This window comes from Nipponia nippon, unplaced genomic scaffold (genome assembly GCF_047370975.1).
Source record: "Nipponia nippon isolate SJK-2023a ecotype South Korea unplaced genomic scaffold, ASM4737097v1 scaffold_1, whole genome shotgun sequence".
In the NCBI taxonomy this organism is placed as follows: domain Eukaryota; kingdom Metazoa; phylum Chordata; class Aves; order Pelecaniformes; family Threskiornithidae; genus Nipponia; species Nipponia nippon.
The window spans coordinates 133,853,009-133,874,395 of NW_028262290.1; the positions used below are offsets into that span (position 1 = coordinate 133,853,009).

The 21,387-nt window shown below is 38.4% G+C and overlaps 1 protein-coding gene across 9 annotated transcripts in view; it reads right to left on the reverse strand.

The window, feature by feature from the left end:
- Positions 1–21,387, reverse strand: part of HDAC9 (histone deacetylase 9) — a 491,942-nt gene that overhangs the window by 183,230 nt on the left and 287,325 nt on the right. For 8 of the 9 annotated variants that reach the window (XM_087773643.1, XM_087773615.1, XM_087773600.1 and 5 more), the window contains 5 exons: positions 20,721–20,843; positions 18,777–18,824; positions 18,125–18,335; positions 17,493–17,710; positions 8,650–8,919 (listed from right to left, as the gene is read on the reverse strand). In XM_087773643.1, coding sequence (XP_087629769.1) covers positions 8,650–8,919; positions 17,493–17,710; positions 18,125–18,335; positions 18,777–18,824; positions 20,721–20,843 — 870 coding nt within the window. Of the gene's footprint in view, positions 1–6,336; positions 8,920–17,492; positions 17,711–18,124; positions 18,336–18,776; positions 18,825–20,720; positions 20,844–21,387 lie in introns of those variants that run through there. The other variant, XM_087773670.1, reaches the window with a different exon arrangement.

The following is a 21,387-nucleotide window of genomic DNA, read 5'->3' on the forward strand; positions in this document are numbered from 1 at the left end:
TGAAAAGTCTTTTTTTTCTTCTTTTCAACGCTTGGCATCCATATTAAAGCAGAAGAAAGAAAAAATAGGGAATACCAGCACTACATGAATAATAACTTGCTATGCATCAAACATGAAATGCCCTGTCTTGTGGTTTCCTTAATTACTAGCTGAAGTAATCATGCAGAAGAGCAGGTAGACACAGTAGAGCTGATCCTGGTAAGAAGGTGTAAAGAGCTTCCAAAAATTTTTCTTCTCTAGTGTACCTAACCCACTTTGAGTACCTGTCTACAAGTTAATATTCAGCCTTTTGCAATGACACTAAATGTGCAGGTGGCCATGACACTAAGAAAGAGAACCAAACGCTGACTTCTTTCTATCCTTGACGAGCTAAGTTCACAGTATCCTTTCAAACTTAAATGATCCACTTAGTTGTGGCCTCTAGGATTGGGTACTGAAAACCAAATCTATGAAGGAAACCGTTATGAAACGATCTCTCTGTAGTGACCACCTGCAGCTCACCTTTACGACAGCAACTTCACAAATGCTGTGTTCCTGTGGGTATGGCATCCCACCCGACTGAACCCGCTGCATCTTCTCTGACTGCATGTGCTTTACGCCAATGGATTTCACAGCCTGAAAGCATCTTGGTGGTCAATGGCTGTGTAACCGCTTGCCAATGAAACAGTGCAAGGCTCGAGAGTGCAGCTCCTGGGTTGCTCACAGAGCTGGGCCCGGATGGAGCTGGGAACGAGCACGGGCTTCAGCGTGCCAACTGCAAAACTCCCCCCCCGTCACCTCATCCCTGACGTAGCTTCTTACCAAATTACAGGTTCTTGCACGAAAGCAGAACTTGAAAATGAAACTGAGTTAATGTGCTTTGAGTCTTTTTGTTTAATTAAAAGCTGGAGGGAAAGGGCCAGAGAGGTGAAAGAAAGGATTACTTCTTTTACAGGAGGGTCCAAGCTACTATGATAGTGACATATAATAGTACCTAACTTGAAAGCAGTCGTTTGAAATCCAGCTTCTCAGAGAGAACTTGGGAAAATGCGCAGCCTTCTTGGTTAGTGCACTATCCCTCAACATGGATAAGTAACAGTCCCCATGCTCATTCTCGACCGCTTGCTGCAGGAATTAATCTGGCTCCTGTCCCTTTTTTCTTGCTGGTCCTGTGCTGCCTGTGTTTGTGTTCTCAGAGCCTGCCTGAGAAGGGGTGGAGATTCTTATGAAGAAACTCGCTCACATAGCACAAAGGGTAATGCTGCACATATTTTAACTGAAATCATTAGCATCATTAGTGAGGCCTAATTATCTGCAGAAATGGCCAAATCAGAGCTACTGAAGTCAGGTGTCCCTGGGCTGAGCCTGTGGTGAAGGCACCTGTATTCAGCACTGCCATTTTTATTTTTCTGTCAGAAACACTAATAGAGAAGCTTTGAAGCTCTCTGTATAAAGTCAGTAGCTTCAGAAAACTAAAATCTATGCAGAAACTAATGGGAAACTATGAGAAGAGACCTGTACAAATTTAGGTAAATGGTGAGAACCAAAAAGTTCTAGAAAGAAAGGAAGATGTCAAGGGATGTGCCGTTGGGCTTGGGAGCCTTTGATGCCCTAAGGCAAGGTGTCAAAATGGATCAAAACAGGGGAGAAATGAGGGAAACCTGATCACCACCTCTCCCTGTGTGCAGTCAGGTAGCTGAGTGACGGAGCCATGCTCTCTGATGTGTAGTAACTCTTCAACTTGTATTTTCAGTAAAGGAAGATCTAGGAGTGCAAGCCTTAGAAGCAGCTGGTCTTGGTAGCTATCCCTCTGCAGGCAGAGGGGGAGCATTTCCCAACAGTGCTTCTGCCACGTGCTCCTTCTGGGTCTGTTCAGTTATAGTGATTTGCTTTAAAAAACTGCAAACTGCCACCTAAAAACTACCACAGTGCCCTTCTTGATGGGAGCAAAAGGAAAAGACTAAGGCAAGAGTTGGAGACTGAATCCTCCATGCATCACCAGCTGCCTTTACAGAGAACCTGAGCAAAGCCTTCTTAAGCCCTTGCCATCACTGCATTGCTGCAACCTCATAGCTGTGATTTCCACAAGATCCTTTGCTGAGGAAACACAGGCAGTAAGAACAGAAAGACCTCCTTGGTCTCCTGGGGATCCAAAGGTCACAGGCCAGAACATGAGAGGAGACAGATTATGCACTGCTTTCTGCATTAGAGCACCTATGTCTCAAAGGCATTCAGGCTGAGCTGCTCTGCCCGGACACGAAACAACAGAGCTTTATGAAGATTTAGCCAGCAGCATACCGAGGCGTGCATTTATTCAGACTCATATTTTAAGGGAAGGAAGAAAATGAAAACTCGTGCGCACGCGCATGTCAGAGAGATTCAGAGATCAAAACAGAATTCTTCCAAAAATGAAGTGTTTAAAGAAGCAGCTTTCCAAGAACACATAATCCTCTTCAATCACAATAACAATAAAACCCCGTGCTGTCTGATACAGGAAATGATACATTGCCTAACGGTACGAAAGGAGTGTCAGCTGACTGTCAAAATGTGAAGTGATAATTACCGGGATCTGGGCTTACAGACTGTTGATTCATGCTAGTTAGGTACCCCTGATTAAGTAATTTTGCCTAGTGTTGCCTCAGTAGTTTCCTCACATGCTGCTTTCTCTAACAAAAGGGAGCAGTAACAGAAGTATTAGGTGCTACATCGTAAGTATCTGAAGGAGGAAAAGAAGCACAAAAAAGTTTGGATCAAAAATTAAAAGCACTATCAACATTATTCTGTGCAGGTGCCAGTGAAATGCAATGATTTTGTAATAATGTTGTAATGCCATATGGTTGGTCAGACAATTCAGGTCTTGATTTAATTTTGTGATAAAATAAGACTTATTGCCTTCTGTAACTGAAGGTTTACCGTAGGAGAGACAAAAATAATCTCCTAGGCGTTCATTAAGAGAGTAGATTTGATACTTTTGGAAAAAAAAGGGTCATATTAAAATCCAAGTGGGAAAGGAAAATTACTTGTAAAAATTCTCATTCTTACGCTCTTTCATGTAGAATTGGCATTTAAAAAAATCATTCTTCCTGTAGTATTTGGTAAAGAACTACATTTTTAAAGACCACAGTTAAAAACTCAATACAGGACGCTAGGAGTAAAGATGACAGAAAGCCGGCTAAATATTTAGATGGGGCTTCCCCTCATGCAGATGAATGAAAAATTCTCACAAAGCAGCTCCAACTACCCAGCCCTCCACCCCCGCGCTCCATCCAGACAGTCTATGGCTCAAGTTTGATCCCAGAAATCACAGTGCCAGCTTGGGTTACGTAGGGGTTGTACTGGGTCTGTGTACTCACAGACCCGGGGAAGGGCAGAAGAGTACAAGGTTAGTGCCTCTCTTACTGGCTGAAGGAGTTAAAGGAGACAACTAAGGTAGCCTACAAAAAAAAAAAAAAATAGGGGTGAAATGAGCTAGAAGATAGAAGAATGTGCTTATAACCTCATTTAGGGATGGAGGGAGAGGAGGCAGAAGATTTATTTGGAAGTCTGACATTTTTCCAAACTTATGTTTCCATTTCTCCTGCCCTTCACAGCACTTCTCAAGGCCAAAAATGTTGTAATGTGCTACCAGCTTGGAAGGACCAAGTGTGCAGAGGGGTACTTTTAACAGCACATCTTCCAACCAACCTCCCTTATATGTCAGGGCTAGGTACTGTTAGAGTCAATACAGTGACTTCAAGGCAACTATGGAAAGTAAAGTAAAACAAATGCCCAAAAGGCTACACAGCCAGATTCAAAACATCTCATTTAATCAGCTAATTAAGGCACTGAATCACTTACAAGTAAGTATCTACCTATCTATCTGGTCTGTCAAAACAACTCTAGTAACTAAGGCCCCCATCACAGAGAATTAGACATTGCTGAATGATTTCAAGTTACTAAGCTAGTACCCTTTTAAGTCTCAGCTGCTGCTCTAGTAACCCTTGGGGGTCTCCAATAGCTGTGCGTGCCCACAGGTAGCCGGGGAAGTCGTCCTGTATGGGCTAGATGAGGTATGGGGCCAGAACCAAAATTAGCAAAAGGAGTGTGACCCTTGAGCCAGGACATGCCTGAAGGATGCCCCTTCCCAGTTCTGTTCATGTGTGTGAGTGCGTGAGCATAGCTGAGAAACCCAGCCTTTCTGCTGGCTAGGCAGTTTGATCTAATTGTATTTTTTGCCTTTAAATCTAATTCCACATTAGGCTGAGTTAAAAGAGGAAAAAGCAAATGCAAAGTACAAAGTCCACCACATTCAAAGTACAGCGTCTACCAAATAAGAGTGGTAAAATTCCACCAAAATCACTGTGATTATTGCTCTAGAGCAACAGAGAAGATAATTTTATCCAGGATGCTCTTCTTCTGTTTGCCTGAACAGCAATTCAGCGTATGATGTTCTAAGCTATATTCGTCCACTGAGAAACGAGGTACAGAAGCCCCACTACCACCCAGATGATGGGAACTGCATAAGGAAATCAGAAACTAAACAAATAAATGAAAAGCAAACAAACATCTCTTAAGTGGATAAGTAGGACATGCTGCTAGTGGGACAGAATACAATAAGGAAATTAACTTGCCTTAGCTAATTTTGGCTGCAAATTGTGAAGTGTTCGTAAGGGGGAGAAATAAGTAAACATTTTTAGATTGGTGCTTGGGACTAATGTTTATAGATTTTTACCTCAGAATGCCAGTGAAGATAAAAACAGGGTAAAGTTGGCTTAAGTAACATGAAGTAAGTCTTAGTGATCCTGATGATAATGGAGATGGCATGATGATAGTGCACGAATGAATTGCTGAATAGAAAGGATGAGTGGTGGTTGTGTCTGGAGTGCTCCTGCTTTGCTGAGGCATTCAGCTTTTAATCCTATTTTGTTAATGCCAGGAGATGAAAAAAAGGCTAATGTTACACTACCTACATTCCAGTAATGTGTGTCTGTCTTGAGTATATAAATATTATGAAGCATTTTCCCTCATTTAGTAGTAATTACTTCTAAATTGGCAGCTATACTGGCTTTATTTTTTGGACAACAGGACAGAATAAGCATTTTTTTTTTTTTTTTTTGAACAGAAGAGATGCACAGCATTCCTGGAAAAGATAAGGCTTGTGAATTGTATTAAATTATGATTGTTTTCTTCATTATGGGGGCTTTGATGCATGGTAAACAAATAATTTAGAAAAAAATCTAGGCGTAGCCTCCAAAACTGGGATGTTGTAAATCGAAAACATTTATGGCTGCTCTTCTAATTCCGACCTGAGTATTTAAAGAAAAGGCATCTCAATAAAATCCCTGTTGAAAGCATGATTTACTTATAGGCACAAAATTCTAAATACATATAATAATCAACAGGGCGAGCAATATAATTGTATACTGTTAATGCTAGTTAAGTTTCCTAACATAAAACTTGACTTTTTATTTAATATTCTTTTTGTGTATGACTGATGAAACTTTGCTGTTATATCACTGAAAATAATTAAATTTGATTTATGGAAATATTTATTCTTACACACTTATGTCGTGGAAAGTATTTTATTTTAGTTAAAATTATACCAAAATCGACGCTGTTAAGAGCCTTTGCAATTTAAATGAACAGTTAGAAGACCTAGAATGCAACAATTACCTGAACTCTTTTGGTAATAATAATTCATGTACTTTAGCAACAGGGATAGGTTTGTAGTACAAACTATTTCTCGCTGTAGAGCTGAAGCGAAGTTCAGGAAATGTCACAAACCAGTAAAGCATTTAACATCTTCAAGGAAGGGCTTAGGTGTTTCTAAAGCAGGACTTCACTGTCTTACATGATTGCTTTAAAGTCTGCAAAGTTTATGGATTCCCTCCTCCCCAGCATATTTAGAGGCGGACTCTAGTTTTGCAAAGGTCTTTCTTGAGGACTATCGAAGAGGTCAGCATAAGCTCAGTTGCAGATCAACACCTTTTGGGTTCTAGGCAGATTTTAGAAATGTCATGGAAATTATTTCGGTTTATCTGAATTTTGGATAATTAGGAGCCAAGAAACTGGGATTCACCTTTACTTTTCCTATATGCTACAATATATGATCACATGTTCAAGACAGATGCCATGATGGGAAAATGAGCATGCATCAATACTATTTCCACATTCACTAAAACTTATAATGGCTGATGTAGGATAAAACAAGAGACCAAAAAAAGACTTTGTGTAATTATTGTAAGAATAGTGTAATAAAAACCTTGCTCCTGAAAGCTTGAATTGTTTCAACAATGTGTAGCGAACATATTTGGTTATACAAAGCAAAAGCACAACTAAGTTATCAACTTTACACAAAGTCAGATATCTGAAAGGGGATCTTTTAAAAAAAAAACTTTATTTGAGAAAGGAAGAGACTTATACCAGAAGGCAAAAAAAGGGAACATACAAACAGAATATATTTACAACACAAAACAAGAGATCACCTCTAAGGGTGTAAATTATAATAAATACAGTAGATTTAAAATGTAAGAGACAATTATCAATTAGAAATGTGGTTGTTTAAACCCAGTTTTCCTTTTCACTGGTTCCAGGTAGTTTCTCTATTTTAATTTTATCCAAATTTGAAAGATTCTGAAATTAAACTTCACCAATGTTTTGGGGTTTCTCACCTGAATGACATTATAAAAATATCTTTTGTCCTTTGTGAATACATGTCTTGGAAGTGATACTGTACAAAAGTCTTCTCATTTGTAAGTTTCTCCCCAAATAAAATGTATTTTAAAAGATGCACTATCCCTTTTTGATGAGGCTGGACTTAGGTTTCAAAGAAAATTAAAATTATACAGAATGGGAAAAACATATAATTACATTTTTATATGCATCACTTTTTGAATGGGATTTTTTTTTCATCCAAGGAGGAGAAAGATTTCTGTTCAACTATGAAGAACACAAAAATCACCTGTATTTTCTCAATTAATAAATCTTTCCTATCTAAGATGATCTTTCATTTTATAGCAACTATTTAGTCATTTGTTTGGAGATCTTCTAGGAAAAAGGATAATGTATCTTTAGAAGTTGCAACATTTTATAGGAGATTTAATAGTATTAGAACATAATGTAAACAACACATCCTAATAACATATTTTAGAACAATTTCTACATTTGGCAAAACAGCTATCTCTTTTGAAACAGGATACTGCACCTTAAAATACCTCAGCTTTAGAAATATAAATATTTTTAATAGAAAAAAAACCTGACAAGGATTCCAGGTCAGTTTGGGATTATCCATATTAAAGGGGATCTTAATACAATGAATCTTTAACTAGCTTAACAAAAGTAAACCTATAAAACAAGGTAAACATATCAAAAGGGAATATGAAGGAAATGTTTCACTGGAAAGCTTCCTTAACAATTTCCCTACTCGCTTTGTTATTTTCTTTGACAATAAATCAATTCATAGAGTGCCTTTAAAAACAGAGGGAGCGCTGCCCCGTCCCCCCCCCCCACCCCGCATTCCTCAGCACATGAATCACTGGGGCTTCCTGTTTCCATAAGGCATTTCCTGCCCCCCCTCCCAAAATCACTTTTCTGCAGGAGAACAGCGGGGACCTGACAAAGTAGAGACTTAAATAAACAGGGCCTTCCACTGCATCCAGCCTTGCTCTGCCTGATCTTGCACCAACAGACAGGGACGCCAGCTCACTGGCCGCACAAATGCACTGCGCTTTTCAGCTTTGGTGAAATGCTCAGCGACAATCTGAAGTTGCCTTTTGCCAAGCTGGCATTTTATGCACAGTCGTTACATTAGTATTTGTCTATGAGACCTAGCAGTAAAGGTTATGTGATATTGTATGATTAGTCTTTATTTTAGAAAAAAAAAAACAAGTGATGGGATATCAGATGATAATGATAACAGTTCTGTGCTTTTCCTGCAATATCCTAATAACTGATTGGAACCTAATGCTGCATTTTGCTTCTCACCAGTACTTGCATCTGCTTCATTTAAGGATGTCTCTGCAGACAGTATCATCAAAGAAGACAGAATGAAAAATTAACTAAGCAGTGCAAAAAAGAAAACAATGCAATTTTTAAACAGTGCCTTGCCTTGCCTCTTTACATCCACCTTGTGTTCTTCTCTAAATTATACTTTATACACCAGCCTGGGACCACTGATATAGCAGTCAGTACCTGTCTACAGGGGAAAAAATACCCTAACATTAACAGTGTTCAAGACTACAGTATGATACAGTATATACAGATAGCTGAAAGCAAAAGTCAGAGGATTCAAAACCAGAGAAGAAGAATGTTTCATCAATCAGGTCTGGAAACTAATTCCAGCAATTGCTGATCTCGACAAGCTAGATGATACGAGTTCTCGTTCACTAGAACTAAGCGATGTAATGTAATCCTGGGCTAATACAAAGTCTATCAGCTATTATGCAAAGATTTATTTAGAATAATTGACTGCAACAGGTATTTTCTCAATTAGTAGCCATAAGGATGAGCTTCACTATGTTTTCAAGTGTGCATACAACACTTCTGCCTTTGTTAAATTCTTTGACCAGTAAATCAGGATTTGCTAGATCAGTGAATCAAAACACAATTGCTTATCAAAGCCTAGAAAATGCATGTTGATGTTCAGATAATAACCTTAATTACAAATCCTGGAGCTAAATCTTTGCCTATTACCTGTTGCATAAAAGCAGCTTGCTCCCCAGATTCCATTTGCTGGGTTTGAACATCCTCATCACTGTCCGGTGGCTCCTCTTTGACTTTCACAGCCCCCACCTGCTGTCCTATTCTGTCATCCACACCAGCACTGCTGCTCTCAGCCCTAACGCTGGCACCGCTGGCCGGAGCTCGCTCTTCTTGCATCGAGTGATCTCCGTGAAGCTCTTCTTCAGCTTCCTCCAGGTGACTGCCAGGCTGCTTGAGCTGCTCAATGGATTTAGAGAGCATCTGGAAAGAGAAGGGGGGCAAGAGTTATTGACTCCTTTCCCCGATGCCAAACACCGAGAAGTACTAGATTTGCACTGACAAAATCAAAGCTTCCACAGCAAACCCAGGTAGCTATGCATCGCTAAACTATTAGTGTAGAGGGGAAAAAGAACCAAAGCTCCTAGGCAAAAGGGCACTTGTTATTCTGCAGTTGAAAATACCATGTATGTAGAGAGTGCTATACAGTAATACTAAACTAAAAATAAGGCAGAATAATGAAAATATTACACATCTGCTACACTGTTATAGCTAGTAATCAAGAGAAATTAGTCTCCCTTCATACTCTTCAAACATAAATGCAGAAATTTATTTAACTATATTACAGTTTGTTTTCCACACCACAAAACAATAAAAAGAACTCTAAGAAGTAAGAAAATTATTAATCCGGTTAATATTTTGCTACAAGCAAATCAGGGAATATTCACACAAGCTTCTCTATCAATTAAAGTGTGAAGGCATGAAAAGTCGACAAAGGAGCGGTGACAAAGAGCTCCTGTCAGTCACCTCTCCTGTGGCACAAAGAGACTACAAGCATGTCTGTCCATGACTGGAAAGACTTCAGCTTTCGCCATGCACGGTACAGGTATCCCTGTTTCAGCAGTGATGATGTAACACAGCTACCCAGACAATACTGGCTTTACACCATGATCCGCTATTGTAAAGCTTTGCTGAGGTGCCAGATGCCTCACTGTTGCAATCAAGTACAGTTTCCATTTTACCATTTAAGATGCAGCAAATGTGTTCCAAAATAGTCCAAATGCAACCCAAAAAGCCAAACTGAAAAAAATCCCCGCTTTGTTGAAAGAGGCGCCAATCAGACATGTGAGTAAGCATCTGCAGGGTCAAGTGAGTAATTATCATTTGTTCAACTGGCCCACTTGATTTCAAGCAACTACTGATTTGTACCACCAAGGTCAAACATACTGAGAGGGGAAAAACCCCCACCTTTTCCCATTACTCTTACATACTTTCCTCTTCCCATCTGCCTTTCCCTGCAACTATCAAGTCTTTCAAACAGACTTTTAGCTATTGCTACATGCTGAGTTACTGGATGGCTTCAGCATAGCTATTTTTGTCACAAACCATGGACGGTCTAGTTTCATTCTGCTTGCTAATGCATAGAGAAAAATGCCACCGTAGTGAAGGGCAGGGTTGTCATGTAAACTATGATCAAGAAGCTACAGCTGGATTCAGGAACTCCCACAAAGTCAACAAGAAGAGTTGAAAGATCTGTTTGTGCAGTTCCAGTTGATGCTCTGATGCATGCACCTCACATCAGTGGAGAAACAAATTCCACAGGGGAAGTCTACAGGCTTCGGTCACAGTGAACCTCCGTTTTTGGGGAGTAATGGGAGTTTAATGACTAACTAAATGTAACAAACAAAAAAAATCCCTTTTCATTACTGTAGTAACTGGCAAATCACAACACGTGTATCCTGCATGCTGCAGGTGGCACGCTCTAAGCTGGGGAATCCTTACTACTGCAACTAATGCAGAGTGTCTCCTTTTATTAAGCAGCATCTGGAAAATTTCTTAGATCAAACCCATAAATCTTTTCCAGTTGTTCCTCAGGGGATGATGCTGACCAAGAAGGCACTGAAGCTAACTACGTGTATTCAGCTTGGGTACACGCCTCTCTGTCGCTTAGTTAAACATCTGTGTGTGAGCCCTCTCCACTCCTCAAGCAAGAAAAGAAAGGCAGGTCTGGCTGCTTGGCTGGCTGCTAGCAAGCAAATACAAGCTGAAACATCTGTGTGACAGATAATCAGATACAGCTATGAGAGTCACTGATGCTGATCCATCTGTAAACCATTCCATGTGCCAGTTACTTGACATCAGGTGGGTTATTCTGGAGGGGAAGCCAAGAGAAAATGAGTGCATGTCCACAGCAAAGTTAAGACACATATTTAGCTCATTACTGCTCTCCTTTCTTCTATGCTTTTTCACTTTTATGTCAGGCTCTTTTTTCTTCACGTTGCTGTACGGCACAGATCTGCTGCTGAGCTTTCTGAGGCAACACATGATGGACTGCAGTATATAATCTATACGTGGAACACCTTCAAACGCTTTTTGCATGTAATCAGTAAAGTGATACAAGCACACGTAAGGGGGCTGTAGAGACTAGAGTGGTATTTGTCTACACTGCAATTTGCAGTTGCTGTTTTGGAGCCTGCTCCCAAATCCCCAGCAGGTGATTTGTTCCAGTCTTTGGCGACAGGAGGAGCTAAACAAATTAAATTTTCTAAAACTCTGTGAAATGAAAGTCTTTATGCACAGCAGATTTTACAAAGTGCATTCATATTATCATCTTTATGGCAAAATCTTATTAAAAACATCCTCTACACTGTGACTTTAACTAAGCCTCAGGCAAGGGGCTATGAGGCATTACAGTCATGTCCTCTCATCTGATGGAGCATGATAAAAATGAGTGGATGGCATGGGGGACACGGACACCCAAAACTGAAAGCCACTCATGCTGCTCAGTCTGCTAAAGCACAGCGGACTGCTTTCTCTGTATTACCACCATAATTTCATATTTGTTAAAGTGGTTTTTAAAGGTAGCTTGGCCCCATCTTATTTCAGTAATTACATTAGTAGAATTACTAGGAGACTGTTCAGTCCTCCTAAGTCAGAAACATCTTATTTTATATTATATCTCCTGGTACTACTGTGGAAAATTATGTATCTGGAGACATGCAAAGATACCAGTTTAGAGTCAATATTTCTATCTTATATCTCTATCTAAAGCTGGATTACGTAGCAGAAAATGAGTTCTGAATGAAACACTGCTGAAGTCCTTTCATTGTGCAGCTGGATACTTCTGGTTACACTTAATGTTTAAATCTTTCACTTTAAATCCCCACTTACCATTTTTTTCTGAACTTATCTGTAGGTACATGCAATGCAGGACTTTCTCCTCATTTTAATGCATATTTTTGATTTTGCAAAAGTGATTGCTTAATCTGAGTTTTAATAAGACTACATTTAAAAATAATAATAAAACCACAGTTTATTTCACTAATAAATTAGAGTTGTGCACATTGGTCTTTCTTTAACCACCACACTTCACTGTTATCACTGTTCCAACTAAAGGAGTCACTCAAAAAAATGGTTTCATACTAATGTAACCTATTTTTTTTCCCTTTTATTTTCAGGAAATTAAACTGTAAAGGATATGCATGAGCCAAAGTAAATAGTGGCAGCAGCAGAGGAAGCATTTACAGACATCAACTCCATTGTATAACTGCAAGAGTCCAACCAAAAAGACATCAAACACAATCTAACCTGCTTGCTTGTACAGAACAAGTGGAAGACTAAGTATAAATAATCTGGACATTGCAACAGACCATTTTATAGGTCCTTCAGCTGCAGCCCCTGCCTTTGTTTCTCCTTTGTAATGATAAGCTCTTGTGCAATACAATATTTTATAAAAAAAAAAAAAGTCTTTACAAGGAGACAAAGCATAAAATCCTGCAACAGCCACCCCATACATTTCTTTCCTTAATTAATTGTTCAGTTTAAATACATGGCAGTTGTTTCTAAGAACTCATGTATATACTTATGGAACACACTTTTTCTCGTTCTCTCCTATGGCTATCAGATTACTTTGACCAGCTATGTATGTTGTTAGCTATACTGAAACAACCTGGCACCTGCTTACTGTTGTCTCTGTTACTCATGTAGTACGTTTCTAAGGGATGTATTTATCTTTCAAAATCATTCTTCTGCATTATGGCTCAAACATTAGTTCTCAATAAAGGAGAAAATGCTCTGGGCATTTTTCAGTTCCAAACCCACTCAACTGTTGCTATAGTTTTGTCCAAATAATACTCTGCTATAAGCAAAATTTGAAAGAAGAAATGTGCTACCTCTCACCTTCAGAAGATGCTAGTCAGATGTGTAAGCTGGAAAGCCAAAACCTCAGTTGTAACATGTTTCATGAAACTAGATTAATTTACTCCAGCTGGACCTGATCCAGTCTTCTGTATTTCATTAAATATCATTCAGAGAAGTGAATGATTAATCTGGGGTTAACTGTATCTTTTCAATATTCCTATTGACAACAAATAATCTTCCTATTTTTTCCATCAATAAATCAACAGACACTTCCATATTATTTTTCATTTTTTATTAACAGCTATTGGCCAGTTATGGTCGCCATCCAAAGCACCAACGAATTTTCACTTCCTATATACTTTTTGTCATGGATCTCAGTCTTGCCCAGTCACTGGTTCCCTATACAAAGATGCTTTAAACTAATTAACATCCTGGAATGAAAACTGATATTCAAGTACTCCTTATCTAAGCTTTAACATTATCCATACTGCTCCAATACTTCAGTGCACACTACCAACTGCCCCATTATTTTAACCTTTACTACTCCAATACAGAGGAGGATTTTACCATTGAAAACAAATTGTCAAAATGCTATGAATACATTATTTTAAGAACACATGTAGGTTTCCCACACTGATCAAATAAAATCTTGGTCCCAGTGAAGACAGTGCTAGTTTAGCTTCAGCGGAGGCAGGCCTTCATTCATCATACGTGACAAAAATAGCCTTTAAAGACAGAGGGTTTTGTTCACTTACTCTTCACATTATGATTTCCAAGATTATTTTGAATGCAGACTTCTGCTAGGGGCTTTGCACTTAACATTAGTTACATCAAAATCACCCTTTCTTCTGCAAGTGGCAGGGTCAAAGCTTTCTAGATACACAAATAACATCAAGATTTTAAGGTTTTTATTGTAGTAGTGGTCTTTTGGTACCCGAATGCAGTAATTTTCACTGGGGGGTTCAGACTTTGGACGGCCTTTATTGAGCAGAATGAAGATCTGCAATGGTGATCAAAGGGCCTTATGAGGAAATAAGCTGTCATTTGGACAGAAGTATATTAAAGCTGACAACGGCAAAGGCGATCTTCCCTAAGACAAGCGGAGTTCAGGTTACTTCACATTCATTATTATTTTTTCCCCAGAAAGCTGGGACGAGAGTTTCTACCTACTTTTGGATGGGATGTCAACATTTGCAGAATGTTTTCAGAAGGTCAGCATACTAGATCCCGCAGGTATAAATGTCAGACTTCAGTGGAGACGTATACCGTTTCCCACATCAAAAACCTGGCATCTGACAGCTGACCAGAAATAATCCATAGGGGAGCTTCTCTTTGTTATTAAGGACAGAGGCACACCTCTTGGCAATGATTTGTTTCTTTTCAGAATGGAAATGATCTAGGGGAATTCTTTACCTCTGACCTACGTTAGATTTTGCTTGTTATCACCCTCACAGCAGCACTGGCTTGCTGCTGAAGCATATTCTTTTCTCAAAGAAAAGAAATGGCTTTTTAATACCAGATAAATACAAGATCAATGGGGTGTGGAGAAACTTGCTCTCCTCCTCTTCTTGTTGTTACAGCAAGATTCACCTATATATATGTTCGCCAAAAAGATCTGACCAAAAACAGTTTTCAGGGAGTGCTGACACATGCCGTATCATCTTGGTTCAGGGCAAACATTCAAATACTGGGTTCAGTTGAAATATATTAAAGCCTTAAGTACCTGAAGTCCTAAACATAAGGAAAAAAGGAAAGATAAATGGAAAAGAGAAGGAAGATATTAACTTGTTCTAAGCTCTTGATCAACCAGCATTTCATAGTCTTGTCAGCTTAAAATGGTTCTGGTCTTTCTCACCAAAACTTTTAAGAGAATGTTTGAGTATTCCTTATTAAAAAAACCTTACATTTTTCATAATTGAAAAGGAGGAAATTATACTTCTGTGCAGATTTCATTATATGGTCTATAAACAGAAGAGCAAGGCACAGAACAATGGAAAATAACAAGTGTATGTATTCACTCGATACATGCCCAAACTTGTCTGAAGAAATGAGAAGATATGGGGTTGCTTTGCTACATGGTCTAGAATATCAACTGTTTTAAGGTTCAAATAACTCCGCTGTGCAGAGTTTAAGTTTGATTGTAAAGCCATGCAAATTATATAATGCACGAATAACTTCAACTGCAAATAGAGGCAAGTTTTAAGTTTGAACAAAGTATATCCCACCATGCTAGTAGAGTTCAAAAACCTTATGTAGGCATAGGTGTTCAATCTGAACCTTTAACTTAAAGGGTTAAAAAATACAGTTTTAAATTCAGTACTTAAAAGCCACTCCATGATTTGATCTTTTCTCACTCTCTTGTCTACGGGCTACTCTTAAATTCCAGTTTTTAAAAATCAAGTTTCTTCTTTTAAGTATGTAAGAAAGCCCCCTGGCTTTCTGTGTACTTGCAAAGGACATACATGATTAGAGCACTAACATTTTTCAGTACTATTCATCAGCACGGTTCTTCTGAGAACGGTGCTGTAGAAGAACCTAGATGCTGCAAACTGTAAAGTCAGATAAACCACCCGCATCCTCAGATAACCCACTGCTTCTGTGGCGGCAGCATGATCCTGTTCCTCCTTAGGTGCTTGCTGCTCTGATGAGCTACTGATGAAGGCTAGCTGCTATGGGAGTAGGGATAAAGGAGACTGAGAAGCTTTTGGGGCAAAGGAAGCAGGTTATGGAGGTTCACGGCAGCGAAAGGTCCTAGAATAAACTTAAATTTCTGCTACCTGCATATGTGTATAGCCTATACTGTAGAGAATAAAAGCTAGGTTCACTAGGTTTTAAAAGAAGGAATTGTTTTGTCTCTTTATCACAAATAACCATGTGAGAATGAAAGCGTATTTCAAGTACGAGAGGGAATTATTCTCCTTAACATGTATTTTCATTGCAGTTTAACTGAGAAAAAAAATATTACTGAAACAAGCATTATCCCAAATCAACCGCAGTCTTTTTACTTCCTTATCCAGCCTAGCTCTTGTGAGGTACAATGCATTCCTAGTCCTATGCGACTAGGAATATGTTTATGCGACTCAACTTTAATTTTCACATTCAGGACAAATGTACCTATATGCCACAGCACATATCCCCAAATGCTATGGTAGAATTTAGGTCAATAAGCATATGATCTAACAAAAACATGTCAGTGGGGTTCTTTGCTTTGTGAGGAATGCATGAACTGATCGGTTTGTAGTGAATACCCACAAACAGCATAAAGACTCAGTGCTTTACCAGTAAAAATTCTTTTCTCTTCAGACAATTGAGGGCAGGTGAAATATTTCCAAAACCTGAGGCTACGAGATATACATATGCCATCTTGATTAAACATATGGAATGCATACTCAAAGAAAAGCCAACTGGAGTCCTAGTTGAGTAATCAAAACACCCAAGCTGAGAGGGGTTAACATGCAAGGATCAGCTCTGAACTTTGAAGTTTTCTGGTCTTCATTTTTTCTAATTAAGACAAGATTTAATAACCAAACCACTGTACAAACTATGTACTTAAACTCTAGGTTTGTTTCTAATTTTGTTGGGAATTCTTAGTAGATTCCAAAGAATCAGTACCCCCTGGAAAGTTCACCAAGTAAGGTGGACTGATTTTTTTTTTTTCCTTTCTCTTAGGTACAAGGGCTGAATGCCCGCTTTTCATCTTTTCTTCTTTGCCATTACCTCTTATATAAAGTTATTAAGTAACCCTCAAACAAAAGAAGACAAATAAAGATGCATGATTAATATCTTTGAATTATGAGAGGAGCTCCAGCAAACAACTTTTGGAAAGCTATGTAGTAAGTGCAGAAAATGTTCTCCAGATAAAAGCATTTAATTACTTGCATATCTTAATTTTAGAGCAGGGAACAGCATCATGTTTGTTGTAGAAGCATTAATTCCTGATAAATCTGTTTAGAGTCTGTCGCTCTTTGTTTATTAATGGATGGTCCCTTTTCTTCTCCCCCCGCCCCCCCACCCCCAGAATAAGGTGCTACTCTACAGGAAAAGAGGGGCACAATTCAACTCTGTACCTGATGTTAGTGATAGCACATTCTTCTCTTTCTCCTTATATGGTAATTTTATATTGCCATATAGATAACAAACTTTCATGTTACTAATTGACTTACAGAGAAACAGTTGGTTTGATAAAAGCTGATTAAAAATTTCTCCAGATGTTTAATAAGTTTCTTACACAAGAAAGATAAATTTTATCAGCTGATTGAGTTCAAATGAGTTATATATTTTCTCCACATACTAAACCACGATGAGAAAGCTTAAAATACAATTCAAAGGCAGCTGAATGGAATGATTGCTGAAGCTCAAAAGTGCATATTAAAAAGTTGGATAGAAACCTAGTAATCTTTAAGGCGTCATTTACCGTTCAACAGGAAACCACCTGTAATTTAAACCTGTAAGATGCTTTGAACCCTATTTTGTTGAATTGTATTCTTACTGATGTCAAGAACCACTAATTACCTTTGTAGGATATTTCAGAAGCTGAAAATGAAGATCTATACAAATGTATACATGAACTATGCATAAACAAGATACTCGTGCAAGAACCTGTCTACTGTCCGTAACCACATGGCACCAATACCTAAACTTCCTTATTAGTTTTCAACCTTTACTCGTATTGGAAATTCCTCTCCTTGGGAACTCACCTTATTCATGTGGATCTGCTGCTGGTACTGTTTCTGCTTCTCCAAAAATTGTTGATGTTGCTGCTGGATGACCAGCTGGGCCAAAGTACTCTGAGGAAGAGGAGCTGACTGGGTTCGATTCAGTGGCCTGTGACGAGGCAGTTTGTGGGCAGCTCTTATGCCAGGTGAGACCCTCTCCTTCGCTGCTAGAGGAGACTGTGGATGAAGAGGAACTGCTCCTGCAAAACAAGGACATTTCAATCCTGCGTGAAGAACAACAAACTAATAGTTGAATAGGAGAGAAAGCTTTCAGCGAGAAGAGGGGGTGTATATTGCAGAACTTTGCATCAGCGCTGATGCAGTGGGATGTGTACCACGTGCCTCGCCATGCTGGGAAGTTCGGCAGCTGCAAAAGAATGTGATGAAGTAATCATTTTCTCTTTTCTGTAATCACTGAATTCTTTCAGGCGAACAGACTGGAGCAAAATCACTAAAGGGGGAAAACAAAGATCCTGTCCTTTTTTCTCCCACCCTTCCACTTTTCCCAACAGTTAGGATGTATAGTATCTGTATTACCACATTTAGTTTAATGTGAATACAAATGTCATTAAAAACATCTTAAATTATTATTGTGTTGAAGCCTTGATCATTACCAGTCACAAGAAGTTTTTGCTGTCTCATTTGTTCTTTCAGTAACAGATGCTGCAAGAGAGCTTGGTGGCTGCTATTTGGCTTTCCCTCCAAAGCAACATGAGGATGAGTTGAGGACGGAGGAATGTTCCCCCCATACTGTCCAGCCAAGGCCACTCCTTGTCTGAGCGACTGGGTCTCCCCCTTCTGCTTTTCTTTGAATGATGGTGAAGCCTGTCAAAGAACAACGGCACTTGTAACTGTTTTTCATAGACCTGGCCATTTATATCTCCGCTTGATTAGATGGTCTTATGTCATACTTTATGAATATATATAGAAGAAAAGGTTAATATCGCTATCTTACACTTTGACTGTGAGATGAAAAGGAAGGAAGAACATGCCAGTTAAATGTAACACTGTGAGAAACTGAGTAATGAAACCACTTGAAAAAAATCAGTAATAAAAGCCAAAGCATAAGGAACTACTAGTTAGAACATTATTAATGCAAAGACAGGACCTATCCTTAAAATTCCTGAAGACCTTGCCACAGCCTCCTGCACAGGAAAATAGGGGATCAGAGGAAATAGTTTCCATTGAGTTTGGAATAGGCAAGGCTTGGTTTTTCACGTAACTTTCCATCAGACAGCAAGCCAATCAGCAAAACAAAATAATTACCTGTAGTAGTGGGAAGCTATTACTTTTCCTGGAGCACTCCCTGACTCCCTGAAGGACAAATATAAGTTTTACCTTTTGCAAAGTAAATTTGTACAGTTAAACTCTCATTTGCAGAATCATCAAGAGCTGTTGTACGTGTGTGGCATTTTAAAGTGCCCTTATAAATTGCACAGTTATTGATTTAAAGCTTTTGGAAGTTTTGGCTCTTCAGCATTGCAAAGGTACTTTATATTTCTTTGTTCTTTGTCTAGTTTTAAAAAAAAAATTCTTAAAAGAGCAGTTAAAGCAGAATAACATTTTTTACAGCAAGAATAATAACCTAATGGAAATAAGCGTGTTGAGGCCTGGAGACAACCACTTATGGTATGTCATGGTAAAAACAGTATCTCTCATAATCTGAATTCCATAAATTCTAATGAGGCAAACCAAGGTTTTCACTAATATTTTTCGTGTGTATGCTTACTTCACTCTCTGCTATCACCTTTCCCTGAAAAACAAACACCAAAGTAAACTTTACATTCAATTTGCAACTGCTTATTCTGGTAACAGAAATAAACATTACGTGCATAAATCAACCCTTTTGTTTTTTCTGATGCCAAAAGTAATATTTGGTGCTAGCTGGCCACATCAAAAGCTCCTACGATTTGAGTGAGAAAATTAAACATATTTTCATTTCCATTTTAATGCTATAAAACTACTTTGAAGCTAGTTATATTTTTGTGAAATAGCTAAGAAATTTTTGATTATATTGTCTGGAAAAGTAAGCACTACTTTTCATGATCAGTTCAATTTTTCCATCCCTTAAAAACAATAATTTGCTTATAAATATCTCATGAAAGGCTTCTAGAGAACTGATTTAAAGCTTACACAATTTCCTTTGCAAAGTTCTATATCTGATGTTGGAATGTTGGGTTGTAGCAATATATTATTGGTGAGAACAGTACTGAAAAAGCCATAAAATAACATGAAACTTTAACTTGAAACTACATTTAACACTGGAATTAAGTAGCACTTATTACAAAACATAGTGGATTGTATAGATTTTTTTTTTTTTTTACACCATGGAAAGCTGTACTTAGACCCCTAGTATTTTACAGAAGTAAACCAATTCACGTTCTAAGAAACTTAAATTGCTAAAATTTCTTCAGAATTTATACACTGTTGTATAGAACCACCATATAATCTGTTTCATTATTTTTACAATTTTTTTGCTGCAAAAAGTTTTGACCAGTAGCAAAATTTTCAGATATTTTACTGAGCCTCAGATTTCACCTCTAGGTTACTGTAACTTGGTCTAGATCTAAAGATCCTTATCCATCAGCATGGATTTTGATACATACCATGTCTGTGTTTTCATACATTTCACGTATTAATTGAACATTTAGCTCTAAATAAAGGTGATTGTTGCAGACTAAACAAAGGGCATATGAATATAACTTGTCATTAAAATATTAAGCATTGTTCACATGTCACCGATTTTATTTGTCTGATTGATAGCATACCCCTTGAATAACAAACCTAGCTGCAGGAATACGAGATTCTTCCCCTACTGTGCTCCAACCCAGCTTAGGTTGCTACTGGAATCTCATAAAATGTTACAGGTGCTATACTTTACCAGGTAGGGGTGATCATATAATTTGAACTGTTATACTAAATGATCTCCTGATACACTTCTCACCATGTCTGAAATCTGTTATCTGATTTGCAGACATAAATGCAATGCATGTGGTGCATACTTAACTAAGCTCCACTCTAGCACTTGTTTATTTGCGATTAAGAATGATTATTGCTTTCAAATTGTGCCCTGACATGTTCAGATGTTGCCCAGTGCAAAGAAAGGTCTGGTTCCTACTCTGAATTGCTTATGTTCAAAAAAGAGAATAGACAGAAAGTAGGTTTTCTAGAAATAAAAGTAGACAGGAAGGCTTGAGACTGGTCACTTACACTGATCTGAGGTTGTACTGCTGGAAGTCCCAAGGTAATGTTGGGCAGAGAAGGGGATGTGTACAGACTCAACAAGTTCACTGATTCATCCTGTATCAAAAGGCGTTGCTGTGAAACCAGATGCTGGAATAAAGGGGAAAAACAACAGAAGTATAATCTCCAAGCTTTTTATCTTGGTTACTTTATCCTCGTTATCCTGCTATATTGAAAGCCAGTTATGTATCATGCATTGGTTTGCATCCCAGTGGGGTTCCAGATAAGGAAAAGTACTGTCCCTGTGAAAAAGCTGTTGATATTTCTTTTCTTAAGAAAACAACTGATTACTCCTTGGTTAGTAAATCAAATTTCCATGCAAAACTGAAATCTTGAGGATTCCTAGACCATCTCTTCTCATCAACTTCTCATTAGCTCAACATCAGTTCTTCTCATCAGCTGCACTTTCTCTACCAGAAACTCAGTGGGAATTTAGCCAAAGAATTACGGAGTATATCTCGCTGAATCAAAGGTGTCACGCATGTGGATGTCTTAGACCTTTACTTTACCATGGTTATTATAATTTTTGTTGTAAGGTATAAAATATGGTTTCTACCTAGGCCATTTATTTTCTTACGCAGATTGTGACATGGGGATGTTTCAGGCACGTTATTTACTTCCATTGACATGGGAA